Source organism: Polistes dominula, unplaced genomic scaffold (assembly GCF_049000335.1).
Source record: "Polistes dominula isolate Pdom_NZ unplaced genomic scaffold, Pdom_raw_medaka contig_78, whole genome shotgun sequence".
Taxonomy (NCBI): domain Eukaryota; kingdom Metazoa; phylum Arthropoda; class Insecta; order Hymenoptera; family Vespidae; genus Polistes; species Polistes dominula.
The window spans coordinates 426,296-443,128 of record NW_028301042.1 but is presented as its reverse complement, the minus strand read 5'-3'; the positions used below and the strand labels follow the sequence as shown (position 1 = coordinate 443,128).

At 26.3% G+C, this 16,833-nt stretch overlaps 2 protein-coding genes across 19 annotated transcripts in view; one reads left to right on the top strand and one right to left on the bottom strand.

The window, feature by feature from the left end:
* The window catches only part of Crtc (CREB-regulated transcription coactivator), a 41,932-nt gene extending 29,150 nt beyond the window's left edge, over window positions 1-12,782 (top strand). For 14 of the 18 annotated variants that reach the window (XM_015321655.2, XM_015321654.2, XM_015321653.2 and 11 more), the window contains 7 exons: window positions 1,418-1,618; window positions 2,252-2,437; window positions 2,647-2,808; window positions 3,105-3,167; window positions 3,551-3,625; window positions 3,835-3,991; window positions 4,228-12,782. In XM_015321655.2, coding sequence (XP_015177141.2) covers window positions 1,418-1,618; window positions 2,252-2,437; window positions 2,647-2,808; window positions 3,105-3,167; window positions 3,551-3,625; window positions 3,835-3,991; window positions 4,228-4,445 — 1,062 coding nt within the window. In that variant the 3' untranslated portion in view covers window positions 4,446-12,782. The remainder of the gene's footprint in view (window positions 1-1,417; window positions 1,619-2,251; window positions 2,438-2,646; window positions 2,809-3,104; window positions 3,168-3,550; window positions 3,626-3,834; window positions 3,992-4,227) is intronic. The other 4 variants (XM_015321658.2, XM_015321665.2, XM_015321663.2 and 1 more) reach the window with 2 other exon arrangements.
* Window positions 8,913-16,772, bottom strand: LOC149031714 (uncharacterized). The gene is given in 3 exon segments (XM_089174957.1): window positions 8,913-14,036; window positions 14,039-15,378; window positions 15,451-16,772. Coding segments are annotated over 3 exon segments (1,884 nt in total). The 5' UTR covers window positions 15,558-16,772; the 3' UTR covers window positions 8,913-13,599.
* Window positions 16,773-16,833: the final 61 nt, after the last annotated feature.

The window sequence follows — 16,833 nt, the reverse complement described above, 5'->3', positions numbered from 1 at the left end:
TTTTAATCATGCCAATATATATATATATAAGCACGTTTAATATACACACAACATACACATTAATATAAATATATATATACATACGCACATATACAATCATATATTAATTCCATACATGCATTTTATACATTTGATAATGATACGCCTCTTTTTTTTTTCTTTTCTTTTCTTTTCTTTTTTTATTTTAACTCATATGTGTATATATATATATATATATATATTTATGTATACACACATGTACATAAAACAAACATGCGAATTATTAATTAAAAGTAGTGTGCCCTCTTATCTCGTTTGTTGCTTGAACTATTTATTTTATTATTATTATTTTTATTATTATTATTATTATTAACGTTAAGATAAGTTCTCGCACAAAATCGAATTGAATTATTTCATTAAATAATATGTACAATGTTTATCATTTTTATTTAATAACAAATGTTGTGATTACAAATTATTAGATCGAGTTATAAGTAACTTCCGATGCGGCTAATGTAGATTCCTATTTTTTTTTTTCGTATTTACCTACTATAAGTGTCACCGAAATCAAACGGATTGTCTTAATATATACATATATATAAATTACGTGTATGTCACGTTGTTTGTCCGCAATGGACTCTTAAATTACTGAACCGATTTTAATCAAATTTTCCACACTTTGTGCAGTTTCATTTAACTTGAAAGATAGGATGAGTTTATAATCTCAATTTATAATCGTAATATTATTTTATTGTTTGTATTTATGTATCGGACTGATTGTGAGCCACAGCAACGCGTGTGTACGTATCATACGATCTTAAAAGATGAACCGAGTGCAACGACGTATTTCCGACTTTGATATGAACCATTTAAAGGTAATATTGGAAGCAAAATCCAATAGATACGTTGAACAATTGCAAAGAGTGCAACAAAAAAAAAAAAACTCCATGAAAGGTGTCTTGCACTTATCATCAGTCGCAGAAACGCCATTCTCTTTGTCTCATTAAAAAAAAAAAAAAACGGAAGTTATTTATGACTCGACCTAATAGATTGATTGCAAATTTTCTTTTACTAATACAATAAATAGAGGAATGTGGATGGGGGTGAGGGGTGAAGGGGGACGGGGAGGAGGAGGAGGGGGAAATGTTGATAGGGTAATAATAGTGATCGATTTGTTCGATTATGCGAGTTCTTCTTCTTTTTTATTTATTTCTTATTTTTTTTTTTAATATCGTTGAAGTATTTAACGATGAAAATATATAAAAATAAAATATATATATATATAAAGATGGAGGAAATTGTTATACAACAGAAAAAAAAAGGAAAAAAGAGAGAGAGAGAGAGTGAGAATGAGAATGAGAATGAGAATGAGAGAGAAAGCATGGTGAGAAGATTGTGCACGAGAATCGATCGGTTAATAGAGATGGGTATGATGAAGCAGGGTGTGGCGCTGGAAAACAGCACAAGTACTTCGCAACAGGATCTTCAGAATTATTCTCAACAACAACAACAGCAGCAACAACAACAACAACAACAACAAACGGCACCTCAACCACCACCATCGATATCTCACAATCCGGCTGCTGGTCATTATATTTATCAACAACAACCACATAGTCCTGTGCCACCACAAAGCCCGGTTAGTATTTTTTATTAATTAATAAATATATTTATGTTATCTTTATCAATGAGATATTTATGTATCATTAATTTCAATCTTTCACGTTATAACATATAACATATATATATATATATATATATATATATATATATATATATATATATATATATATATATATATATATATAATTTTTTATGGCGATCAAAAATGAATATACATCATCATCATCATCATCATAATTATTATTATTATTATTATTATTAGTATGATAATCGTGATCGTTAATAAAGAGGGAAGTTGCCTTTTAAGTCCAACATATCTTCGTTCGTTTATTCTACGAACGGATTTGACGGATATTGGTTAGTCATCGTTTCGGTGCCATAAGTTGATTCGAGAGTATCTAAGGATACATTTCAAGGACACGATTGACATTTTTTTAATATTCTTTAGGCTTATTAATTTCATCTCTCTATCTCTCTCTCTCTCACCTTCTTCTTCTTCGTCTTTTTATTTGTTTTAAAACATTCTGATTGTGAACTATTAATTATAATCAATTTAATTTGAACAATATTGAACGCATATATATATTCGTTATTATTACTTTCGTTGTATACATAAATACTAAATAAAAAAGGATTAATATGATTTAAGAAAACGTCACAATCTCAGCAATCTCAACAACATCAGCATCAGCAACAACAACATCAACAACAACAACAACAACAACAACATCAGCAACATCAACAACAATCTCAATTAAATTCCTTGGGTTCCTATAGAACTTCGCAACCTGTTAACAGGCCATCACCACAATCGTCACCTAGTTTAACTGTACAGGTAAATGAAATAATTCACCATATAACTTTGAAAATAAAATAAATCATACGAATTATTATAACACATATCTTCATTTTTATTTGTTCAAGTTTTAATAATTGTTGACAATAAATTGATCGATAAGAATAGATCATTGATTAAATTATTATAATATTGTTAATGGTAAATAAATAAATTTCATTATTTTCTATTGGTTTTTCTATTTCAAGGGGAGTCCATTAAGTTATAGCAATAATCCATCAGCTCCGCCAAGTCCAACAGGACATCCTGGTCCACCGACCCTAACCTCGGATGGAATAGATCAAAACAGTTACGTCATCAACCAAGCACAAGCTGCTGCACTTCAACAAGACTTTGAACAATTCACGATGGTAAGTTTATATTACTTTTTTATTATTATTATTATTATTTAAACAATCCACGTGTGTGTATGCGTGTGAATACATGTTTACGTATAAACCAAACAAATGTCGATCCTGAAAATCTAATTATCCTAATAAAATGGGTTGTCCATAAACAAGAAGTGTAAAAAACAATGAAATCAATTTTAATAATTTCATAATAATGATTAAATAAAGTGGTGGGGAAGGGGAAGGGGATGGTTGTTAGTTTAACGGTGGTTGTTAAAAAAAATCCTTGGTGTTTATCTGTTACCTGCATTCGTCAGGATTGGCCGAAATTCGCACAGCAGCTCATGGAACTTGGTTGCACCTGGACAACGCAGATTGAGGTGACAAGAACCTTTTCCCTCATCTGTTGTCTTGTATTTATTATTATTATTTTTTTTGTTTTTTTTTTTTTTTTGGTGGTAATTATCCTTTTCCTTCAATCGATCCGATCTATCGTTTAAGTTTAATTTATTTAATTGGAAAAACAAAAAAATGAGAGAAACACACACACAAGGTAATCCTTTAAGTATAAATCAATTGATTATAGAAAACTTACATGAGATTAGAAAATGATTGAATTGTATTATGGTGTGTAAGTTTTTCATGGTGTATACTCTAAAGGATTATATTTGTATATTTGTTATAAATTATTATGTTTCCTTTTTGTGCAATAAACGTTAAGGTTCAATAAGGTTCGGTTTTTTTTTCTTTCTGTTTGATTTAGATGGACACACCTGTCTCTGCTAACACGATTGGAAGTTACATTAGTTCGCCTAATCACACGACGAGTTATTCACAGGTGAGTGTTAAACAAACATTACATTATTAGAAATTATTATTATATAACATTGTCATTTTTTAATATTAATTCGATTAAAGTAGAATCTTTGTTTTGTCAAATGAAATGTCAAATATCTTTTGGTTTTTGGTTTTGTGTGTGTGTATGTGTGGTAGAGACTGTTGTTTTTATCATTGCAATTATTGTATTAATTGTTTATTATGTTACAGAACGACATGATTAACGTCGGCGGTGATTTAGGCAGCGGAGATGGTGGATATTATAGCCCGAATCCCCAAGTGGGTTATCAACCAACGAACACGTCATCTACGACGGCACAACAATTGACTCCACAAACGCCAAATACACCTACGATCATACTCACAGGTAAATTCATATTTTGATAAATCTTTTAAATATTATATTTAATTATTCTTCTCACTTAAATTTATTCTAATTTTTAAAACAAGTAAATAAACATTAACAGAATAAATAAACATTTAATGATACAATTATTAATACTTTAGATATGTTACACACATGTATAATACTACTATGAATATAAAAATATTAATAATTAAAAAAAACAAACAAAACCCCAAAAAATTGCTAAATTTGTTTAGATTTTTCTGGAGCGGATGACCTGACCAATCCAGAATTTGTGAAAGATCTAGGAACGGCAATGATGAGCGATTTCGATCCAGAACTATTTCCAACGGACGATGCCCTTAGACAGGGCTTGGGTCAAATCGACGTTGATGGTTTACAAATGCTCACAGACCCAACCGTGGTGATATCTGATCCCAGTGCAGAAGCACACTTTAGGTTAGATCGGCTCTAAAAAGCTCAAACCAAGTCTCAGAGATATTTCAAAAATAAATTTAAAAAAAAAAAATAAAATAACAGAAAAAATAGAAAGAGAGAAAGAAAGAAAGAAAGAAAGAAAGAGAAAATACACAACACTGGTGGCTTGGCCGATTTATTAAAAAAAGTAGGACAAAACTAATTCTGTCTCTTGGTGTCGCGATCAAAAAATTAAACATTAAATTAAATAAGCTCTTTATAAGAAGACACTGCGAATAATTAAAAAAAAGAAAAAAAAAAACAACGTTGAAATGTTTCCATTGAAAAAGAAAAAATAAAGAATAAAGAATTATATATAAATATATATATATATGAAATCTATTATTAATAAAAGAAAAATAATAATAATAATTAATAATTAAATAATTCTAATTGTGGCCAGAAAAAAAAGGATAGAGAAAAAGAAAGAGAGAGAGATAAGGAAAAAAAAATAGAAGCAATTTATTATTATCGTCATCCTATATAAGAATAAAAAAAAATAAACAAAAAAATTATATAATAAATTAAGAAGCTTGAAAAAATTTCAATGTAAACATATCAACGAATACGTGATTCGTGATACATCATTGATCGAAGATGAAGATGAAGAAGAAGAAGAAGAAGAAGATAAAAAAATTAATAATAATAATAATTAATAATAAAAAAAAAAGTAAAATAATAATGATAATGATAATATGATAATATCTCTTTATTAATCCTTTTTTTATTTTATACTACTTTGTACATTGTGTATCATGTATGAGATGATCTCTGAAGAAAAAAGAAAAAAAAAAAAGAAAAGAAAAAAAAAAACCAAGAAAAAAGCACAAAAGATAAATAATACCTTTACTGATTTATACATGCTTTTATCGTATGCGATTACTAGTGATGATGTTTCTAATCATTGTCTGAAAAAAAAAGAAAAGAAGAAACAGAAAAAAATAATGAAAAATGAATTTATTATTAATTAAACAACAAATTCATTCATTTATTCATTCGTTTGTTCGTTCGTTTGTTCGTTCGTTCGTTCGTTCGTTCGTTTGTTCATTCGTTCGTTCGTTCGTACACATTCGTTCAATATTATACATCTATGTATACGTATTTAAAAATACATGTATATAGAAATATATGAAGAAAAAAATATGAAAAATAAATGTGTTTTAACCAGTTAAGTGTGACGCGAATCTGTGCGACAGAGAGTTGCACGCGCTCTGGTGTGTGTCGCGGTAATCAAGCGATGTCGGATATAGTCGTCAAACACAGAGCATAAGTGGTGGCGCTGTTTAAAATATTGGATAGTCAAAAAGACGACTATTATTTTAGAAAATGAACAATTTTGTTAGTAAAATGTACACACAGAGTTATAGTACATCAATTGTACAACAAACCGGACATTATCAACGTCGTAAAATCAGGCCGATTAAGATGGGTTGGTCACGTGGCACACATGGGAAAGGAGGATTGAACGGCGCACAAAATATTGGTCGGTATATCAAACGGGAAAAGACCACTTTGCGGATATTGTCGTAAAACACGCTTAACTGGTTAAAAATATTCGAAATGATTATGAAATACAATGAAAACTTAAGAATACATGTACATAAATGTATTGTCAAATCAAGTGAACGAACTAATAAATGAATGAATGAATGAATGAATGTACTCATTCATTCGAAGATATAGGATCGATCAAAACAGGCTTGTTTAGTAGTTAAACGTTGCTCTCAATTTTACAATTTCAACTCCTTCGACAAAATAAGATACATATATATATATATATATATTAAAATTAAAATTAAAATTAAAAATTAAAAACAAAAAATATAATAAAAAAATAAGAGGAGTACTTAAAGAAGAAGACGCATAAAGAAGACATATATAAATATTATACATATACATACACACACACACACACACACACACATATTATATACACGTGAAAGAGAGAAAGAGAAGAAAAAAAGAAAAAAAGAAAGAGAAACCTACTACTTTGTTGTTGTTTATCTTTTTGTTTGTTTTTTTATTTTATTTTAAATATTTTTTATGAAAAATTGCCGATAAATTTTAATTGATATTGCGAGAATAGTGAAAAAAAAAAACATTTTTTCTTTTGTTCTCTTTTTATTGAACGCGCGTGCGCACACTCGTACGTATATGAATATATGTATATAAATTTACATTAAAAAAATATATATATATGTATATGTATATACATACACATTATTATTATTATTATTATATGTATATTATTAAACAAATGAGTTACATATATAGATATATATATATTATATATTATACATTACCAAGTGATTTTTAATGTTGTTAACGTGACTGAATAATTTTCTGTTTAAATTGTTTTATCTTTAAATTTTAAATGACAAAAATGAAAAAAGAAAAAAAATAAACAAAAGAAAAAAAAAATGAACGAAAAAGAATGTAACCCGATGTCTCGATTTGAAAAAAAAAAAGGAAAAAAAAAGAAAACCTGAATCAGAATGATCATGAAAAGTCAAATAAATTTAAAAATGATCATTCGCAGCTTCCTTAAGAAATAAAAAATAAAAAAACATTTTAACTTTCTATACACGTACTACATACATACACATACAAAAACAAATACACATTTTTCCCTTGCTCTGTTCGTTTTGCAATAAAAATAATTAATAATAATAATAATAATAATAATAAAACGTATAAAATAAAATAAAATAAAATATTCTGCGACACGACTATTAGCGAAATAAATAAATTAATTAATTAAATTAAATAAAATAAAATAAAATAAATTAACTTTAATAGATTTAAAAAGAACAAAACACGTATTTAATAAACGTGTTTTCCCGTAATGATGGTGGTTGTCAATTGTTTTTTGAAAGTAATATGCTATACTTTGTAATACACATTGACTAAATAATTAACAAATGAATTAAAACGAAACAAACAATTCATTAAGTGGAATTTAGGATAATCGATGCAACAGCAACAGCAGCAGCAACAACAACTACAACTACAGCTACAACTACAAACAACAGTGTAATAATACATATGTAATAAAATGAAATGATGACAAAGCTTACATGTAAAAATTACACATTATACACACATACATAAAATACATACATACGTACGTACAATACATAATAATTCGTTCTATGTAATTGATAAATGAATGAACCTAATTCTTCTCGATAATAATCATCGTCTCTTCATTAATAAATTTAAGAAAATATTCAATTAAAATACAAATGAAAATGAGCTCGCAGGCTGTGTGTACATAAAAACACCATAAAATAGAACTAAATAACATAAATATATATATATATATTAATATACAGGGTGATTAAATTTTGAATTCATTCATTTAGTTGATCTTTCAAATTAATGCAATTGCAAAAAATAATTTAATTCGAACGATAATTGTTAAAGTGAGAGATTGAAAATAATATTAAAATACAGAATATTTGTTAAACTAATTGTATAAGTATAATTCTATGTATATTTATTATAATAATTATTGTTTTTAATAGAAATAATGGAGATTTATAAAAAAAACACTTACGATGAAAGTTGTTTTTTGAGAATCTTGTTAAACACTTATAAATGTTTTTTTTTATCACTTATGTTAAATCATAAAGTGGATTCTTTTATATATTAAAAAAACACCTTGTATATTAAATAAGTATATCTATATATACGGACTGCGTGTGGTGTTTTAGTAGGAAAGAAATCTATTATATCGCAACGTTAATACCTTCGAATTTTTATCGGTGTAATAAAAGTTTGTTTACCACTTTTGTGACACACCTTAAAGAAAAAAAAAAACAAACAAATAATAATAATAATAATAATTAAAATAATAATTAATAAAACGCTATAGAAGAGAAAGTCTGAGAAACGAAATAAACAAAAAGGAAAAAGAAAAATAAAACGTATTTATAAAAAGACCGACCGGATCGAGTTATGCTCGTATTAATTATTATAATAAATTAAATATATATATATATATATAGACAATTTGCAATTGATAATAAATAATTAATTAATTAATTAAATAATCGTCGTAATATATTATTAGACTTTAGTTATCTATAGTAAGTTTTTGTAAATTTGATAATAATACACAAAATTATTCAAATAATGGGGAGGGGCGGGGGGGGGGGGAGACAATTGTGCGAAAATATCGAAAGATATGGTCGATCTTTTACCACTTTTTCTTTTTTTCTTTTAATTATTATTATTATAATATTATTACTTTAATAACAACAAATAAATAAAATTAATTAATAGGAAAAAGAAACATTTAAATCGAAACATCTTTGACACTCGTAGCTTTCTAATGTAATTTCAAATATTCAAATGAAAGAAAACATATATATATATATATGTGTAAGTCGGGTTTTAAATGAAGACTCGTTAAACAATTGTAAATAATTTTCACACATACACTGTGATGTTTTTTTCCTCCTCCTCCTCTTCCTATTTTTATTCATTTTTCCAACATATTTTTTTTGCCATTGTCATCAATGTTCAAGATTCGCGATATATAGTTTATTTAAATGCATATATATATATATATATATATATATATATATATAAATATTATAAATAAAATTTATAAACCGTTTTAATCCTCGTCATAGTTTTAATGTACACTTTGTATATTATTATTAATCTTTGTACGAAAAAAAACTTTGTAATTTATCTTCGAATTATCGAAAAATATCCACGTCTATTATTATTATTATTATTATTATTATTATTATTATTATTAATATATATATATTATTGTCCTATTTGATCCTTTTCTATTTTTCTTTTATTTTTATACTTGTATCATTGAATTTTGATTAAAACGATTGTTAATTTTTCAATCTGTGTAAAATCTGGACAAAACTTTATCAGTCAGCATCTTCAAAACGTTCACCATTTACTGTTTAAAGTTTTTCAAATTTACGTATGTAAAATTATTCATACATACATTTATACTAATTTACATACTATTTAAAATACCGAATTGTTCATATTTGATCGTAAAATATATATATATGTAGCAATTACGCTTTTTTAAAGAATCGTTGAATCATACGTGATTGCAATTCAATTAAATTTGAATGAGAATGATCGAAAATTTTACAAAAAAAAAAAAAAAGAAAAACAAACAAACAAAAAAAACTATTCTTAAAAACGATCGATAACGATTATCACACACATGTACCTTCTATTATAGTATAATACATACATACGTCCTCTTGTTATATAGCTATAAAATTATTAGATGATTAGGAAAGTCGTTTTTGTTTTAATTTTGTAAAAATGAAGACACAATTTTGGCTTCGACGTTAAACTTAAACCTTTTCAAGTGGGTCATAAATAGTTGAATTTGATCAATTTAATCTCTCATCTAACTCATGTGTTACTATTTGTCGATTTGCATCAACTAACGCCGTTATTACGTCAGCAAAAAACGAAACAACTTTCCGAAACACCTAATATAACTTGTTGTAATACATTTTGTTTTTCATATATGTCAAAGAATTGTTGTTGTTATTTTTTTTTTTCAAAAATCGAGAGTATGGTTTTGAAAATGGTGCCAAAGTGCGGTATTAAATATTCGCCTTAGATCTTAAGAATTCATTTTTAATCAATATACATTACATTATTTAATAGTAATAATAATAATAATAATAATGGTAGAAACAAACGAGGAAGAAAATGAAGACAAAGATGAATAATTAAAAGAAGAAGAAGAAGAAGAAGAAGAAGTAAAAAAAAAAAAAAAGAGAAATGAAATATTAGAAACTCAGATGATCGTGTAATTTTAAAAATAAGCAAAAAAAAAAAAATATCTTACACAATTAGTACTTAAATATTTAATAATAATAATTTACGAGAGCCTATCGAGACAAAAAAATGAAATAAAATGAAAAAAGAAGAAAAACGAGTGTGTCCGGTCGGGTAAAAGAGTAAAATATTTGCTGACAAATAAAATGAGAGGAATCATATGAGAAAAATAATTAATAAAAATAAAAAAATTCTTTTGCATAAACAAAACATATTATAAATAAATAAATAAATAAATAAACACATCTTCTAAATAATAAAACGACTGTGCTATATAAGATTTTTCGACTTGAAATTCCGGTTGTTACAGTAGAATACATATACTAATCAACAAAAAAAAAACTACCTTTTTTATTTTGTTAATAAAAAAAAAAAAAATAGATTGTCGCTTTATTTCTCTTTCTCTCTTTCTTTCTCTCCATTTTTTTTTTTTTGTTAAAATCAACATGACGTATACGTACACACGTTTTTGATAAAACTTCATTCGATTTTGAAATTTGTCAGCCATCTTGAAATGTATTAAAGTTGCTGTCTACAAACGAATATGTAAAAGAAAGAGAGGAAGACAAAAATACACACACATACACACACACGTTACATTACATTTACACATATATTAACATCAATAATTTCGTCTAATCTCAGATTAAGTCTAAGACAGGGGTCGGCAACCTTTTGAATCGGAAGAGTCAATAATTATAATTTACAAAATTTCAAAGATTTCAAGAGCCACCAAATTTTTTTTCTTACCAACATAATAAATAGTACTCGCATTTCAGAACGATTTTTAAATGTTTCTTTTGTTTTTTACTAAATTCTTTTAACTAAAGAGCCGCGAGTGGCTCGCGAGCCGCAGGTTGCAGACCCCTGGTCTAAGAAATAATTAGACAAATCAAAAAAAAAAAAATAAAATAAAATAAAATAAAATGGAAAATGAAGAAAATGAAACTTGTACATACGATTTGTAAATAGCCAAATTATTGTGGTATAAATAAGCTATCTATTATTATTAATAATATATATATATATGTATATGTATATATTAATCTATATACATCTGTATAAGAACAAACATTTATTATGTAATATCGTTACGTTGTTGTATTATATTATTGCGAACACCATATTTCTCAGACATCGATTTTTCTAAATAAACAAAAAAGTTAAAAACTTTTTTCTCTTTCGAGACACATAGAAATTTTTACGAACGAGATCGAGAACACTTTTATTGATTGTTTTTTTTTATTTTTTATTTTTTTTTTCTGACAAAAAATCATGAATAAAATAAAAAGAAGAAGAAGAAACAAGAGAGAAAATTCGGTGCCTCACAAAACGTTGTAGCAACGAGCCTTTGCCAGACTGATGATTCGATTGACGTTTAAAAAAAAAAAACAAAAAAAAAAAAGAATTACTTAAAAATTATAAAAAAAAGAAACTCTCAACCAAAAACACAAAAGAAGGAAAACGAAAACGAAAACGAAAACGAAAACGAAAACGAAAAACAAAAACAAAAATACAAATCGAGAGAAAAGGAAAATACTCGAATTCGGTTTCGCGTTTATCTAATGAATCTAATGAATGAATGAATTAATTAATTAATTAAAAAAAAAAACAAACAAACAAATCTTTAATAATTAAGAATAAAACGTAATCATCGTACCGTACGAATCATTAAATTTAATATCGACTCGTACACAGGGCCTGCTCATCATGCGATCGAGCTCGAAATAATTAAATAAACAATTATCAAAAACAATAATCATAATAATTTTCTTTTTCATTTCTATCACAATACGAAACATAACAATTTTTTTATCAAAATTTTTCATTTGTCATCTCCATTTTAACTTTTTATTCGTACGACACTTTAAACAAATTTTCGATCTCGATCGCTTCAATTTCTTCAATTATGTATAAATAATTCTTCTCTACGAACACACACATAAACACACATATACACACACACACATATATATATATATATATACACACATAAGCATTTAGTCTTAAACTAATGTTAAAAGAAAAGATAAAAAAAAAATCAACTCCTCTTCTTACTGCAATACCTATCATTGTAAATAATTGTTTCATATTGTTGTATAAAATTTAGGAACAAGCGATAGAAAGAAATGGTGAAAGTGAAAGAGAGAGAGAAAGAGAGATAGAGAAAGTAAAAGAAACAAACAAAAAAATAAATAAATAAATAATAATTATATAATAATGAAAGAAAGAACAAGAAAAATGGAGAAAGATATATGTGATTGACGAAAATTGTATCATTCGAATGATAAGAATGATTTATAAAAAAAAAAAGAAAGAAAAGAAAAGAAAAAAAACTTCTTCCCTTTGAATCCTACGATCCCAGTTCCCTTTCGGCCCAAACCCGCCCGATTCCTCCCTTTAAAAACCATAATGTAAGCGCACAAGGGTTAAACGATCTATGTGTCTTCTTTGTGTTTAATCGTACATTCATTATTAAATCTTAAAACATCTATATAGTCGTGTTTCTATGTGTATTTGCCCGTAAAACCTCTATATTTTATTCTTATATTTAATTATTATTATTATTATTATTATCAATTATAAATTGAGATATAAACTATCCTATCTTTCAAGTTGGATGAAACTGCACACAGTTAGGAAAATTTTTATTAAAATCGGTTCAGTAGTTTAGGAGTCCATTGTGGACAAACAAACGTGACACGTAATTTATATATATTAAGATAATAAATTATATAAGAATTTATTTTATTATTATTATTATTAAAGTTTCTACTAGTTCTTAGATATTACAGATATTATTTAAATATTAATTGAAATAATAATTTTTATATCTAAATTAAATAATGTATATGTTACTTTTTCTTTTTGTCTTTTTTTTTTTTTTTTTTTTTTTTATACAATGTTCGTGTATCAGTTGGATAGTTTATTTTTATGTAAAGTTCGTGAATTTTGTAGAACACGTTTGATCCTTTTAAATCGAGTCAAAGCTCCATTAGGATTATCCCGAAGACTTTGAAGACCACCAAAAGCTTCGTTGTAATCCGTAATTAATCGTCGATTCGAATCCCTCGCTGACGATGATGATGATGATGATGATGATGCCAAAGCTCTCAAATCGGATTGGCTCTTTAATCGAAAAAGATAATAGTTTTAACCTTTTTTTTCGTTTTGTTTTGTTTTATTTTACTTATTTCTCACGTTGATAACGAGAATTTCTTGTTAACCGATCGTAGAGTGAAATAAATGATCGTGCAACGATAAATTAGATATTAAAAAAAGACAAAAACAATAAACTAATGAAGAAAATATTACGATTGAAATGAAATTCCAGGGAATAGAAAATTAGCTCGTTGATTTTCTTTATCTTCTTGATCCTCAATCAACGAATTACTATTACGATCTTTCAAATTGGATGTTCTATCTTCAACATTATCGTCACCAAATTCATTGCCTTCGTCATTTTCCTCGTCTTCGATATTTTGCGGCCTGTATTCAAAAGTAATCAATCTTTCGTTAGCCCTTTTAATTCTTACCTTCTTATTATCATCGTCAATTATTTTATCTTCTTCATTTTGTCGATTTTTACGAAGTAAATTTCTATCAAACATCGTTAAATCATCTTCGTCACGTTTTTCATCCAGATTATCGATTTTTTCTTTTTTCTTCTTCTTCTTCTTCTTCCTTTTACGTCTCATGTCGTTGTCATTTTTAACGATAAACATTTGCCGTACCTTTTCCCTTTTTTAATAGGTACTTTGTTCATAGACATTTGATTTTTCATCGATTCATCGTCTTTGATAGATCTTTCAACAACAACAACAGGTGCAAATCGTTTTTTAATATTACTTTCGTGCAATGGCACGAAATTGGCAATTCGATATTCATCGTCATTGAGATTATCAACACCTTCAATTTCTTCCAAACGATTAATGATTTTATCATTGTCATTTGATATTCTTCTTCTTCTTCTTCTTCTTCCTCTTCTTCTGCTTCTTATTCTTCTTTCCCTTCTTCTTTTAGGTCTATTAACAATTTCTGACGATCTTTTGGCAATGACTTTTTTATCTTCAACATTAGAAGAAATGTTGTCATTTATATTCTCCTGTTCTTCTTCTTCTTCTTCTTCTTCATCATCTTTGTTCTGAATTTCATCAAATTTTGCATTGTTTTTTTCTATTTGACGATCCCTACGTTTCCTTTCGATTTCCCTTTTGATTTCTTCCTTGATCGAATCGATTTTACGTTTGATCTTTTCCTCAACACGTTTCTCATAATCGTCATTTTCATCTTCCTCTTTCGTTAATTTTTTCTCATCCGTCATATCATCCTTCTTCTCTTCTGATTCTTTACTTTTATCATCGTCATTCTTATTAGACGATATTAATTCGGTATTTTTAGTATTTTCATTGTCAAGTTTGACCATGGTTTTATCATTGGTTTGTTTAGTTTCGTCACGTTTAACTCTAACATCATTTGACGATGATTTATCTTGATCATCAACGTAATCGTAATCAGAACTTTCACGTTTCACTTTTGTATCTTTCGATTGTACCACATTTTCTTGATCATCAGTTTCATTTTCATTGGATTCTTCGTTGTAATCTTCGAGTTCATCATTTTCAGATTTGTCTACATTCGAATTTTGATCCACACTTTCATCGTTATCAGATGATGACGATGACAATGACGATGACAATGACGATGAACGTTTATCGTTAAGTTTTTCATCAGTTTCATGTTCATCGTCAAACTTTGAACGATTTTCATCTTCCAATGCATTTCTTTTTCTTCTAACATGCGTTGAATCTTCATAGATCATTGGTAAATTAGACAAATATTCTGTATTGGCAGTAACATTGGTTAAATCTGACGTCCATGTTGACGTTGAAAAATAATTCTCATTGGTATTAATAGAAATATTATTTTGTTGAGTATCTTTAAGTTTAGAATAATTATGTGAATTATGATTGTCCAATAAACGACGTCGTGGTATTAAATAATCCAAAGTTTTATTGAACAGTATAAACATTTGTTCATCGTCATTGTTCAAATGATTATTATTATTGTTATTAAGTTCTTGATTGATCCTAAATATATAAATATAAAAATTAAAAACAATGAATTATTTATTTAACATATTATATTATTTAATTACTTACTTGGTAATATTATTGTACGAATTGATAAAAGGTTTGCTTGTTGTTAATTGAAATAATATTGGTAGGATCAAGATCAAATTGTTAATTAGTTTGAATATTTTCAACATTGTGTATCAAATCATTGTTAAAAAAAAAAAATTAAATCTTTCCAAAAGGGGGTGTTTTTTTTATATATATATTATTTGTAATGTTATTGTATAATTTAATTATTAATTAATATATAATATATATATGTATATGTAGTTTGGTTATGTGTGTAGATTAATTTGACGTGTAGAAAATATTTTCACATTTTTTTTTTTTTTTTTATGTAACGTTTGCAAAAACAAAACAAAAGATGAAGAATTTCGATGCACGTTTTTTTTTTTTTGGCTTTTTTATTTCATATCGATTTATATCAATCACATTTATTTTTTGTTTGTTTTTTTTTTTTTTTTTATTTCAAATATCTCTCGTGGTATGCGGTTTTTATATTGTACAATTGATATTTTACAATATATGTATTTATTTATTTATTTATTTATTGCATTTTTCTCGACTATACAAAAAAATTCGATAACATTAACGACAATATTTGTGCTAGATTTTTTGTATTTTATTTTATTTATTAACGCCAGCGTTAAATCATGTTTCATAATTGAAACTTGATTAAGCTTCGTAAAACGTAAGAAAAAGAAAAAAAAATAAATCAATCAAAATAAAAATCAACGAAGGAAGTTGTTTGTAAAAGAGAATTGACGATCATTATTTTTTACAGTGAACGATTTATGTGTTTAATATTATAGATTTATTTTATTGCTTATAATTAATTCTAAATAATACAGAAATGGGATTGAAAAATTCTCACTCAGTTAGATCAAAAATGTTCATTTTCAAAATTAAATTAAATTTTTTCCAGATATTTAAAATTCATTTATGTAAAATTTAAAACAATTTCTAAGATTTACAATTTCATGATTTTTCTTTTTTTTTTAACAAATAATCCTAGTTAAAAAAATTGTAATTCCCATTCCTGTATTAATTTCCTACTGCACTGAGAACACACAGAGTATTAAATTAGAATATTATTTTAGTTTTTTTGTTTTTTTTTTCTTTTTTTAATTATTATTTACTAATACTTACACGTACTGTATATCACTGTGTGTTAAGTAATAGAATATAATTTATAAAATCAATTATTTATTTGGAAAAAAAAAACATAAAAATAAGAAATGATATATTAATTATATTTTCTTTGACAATTCGCCTAATTTGAAATCTACGATTAGCAAATCGTATTTTTATTCATTAGGGAGTCAAAGAAAAACTTTATCTGTGATTATATTAAAAAATTATGTAGATCAAACAATCATTTTACACATTGCTTAGAAGATTGTAGTATTG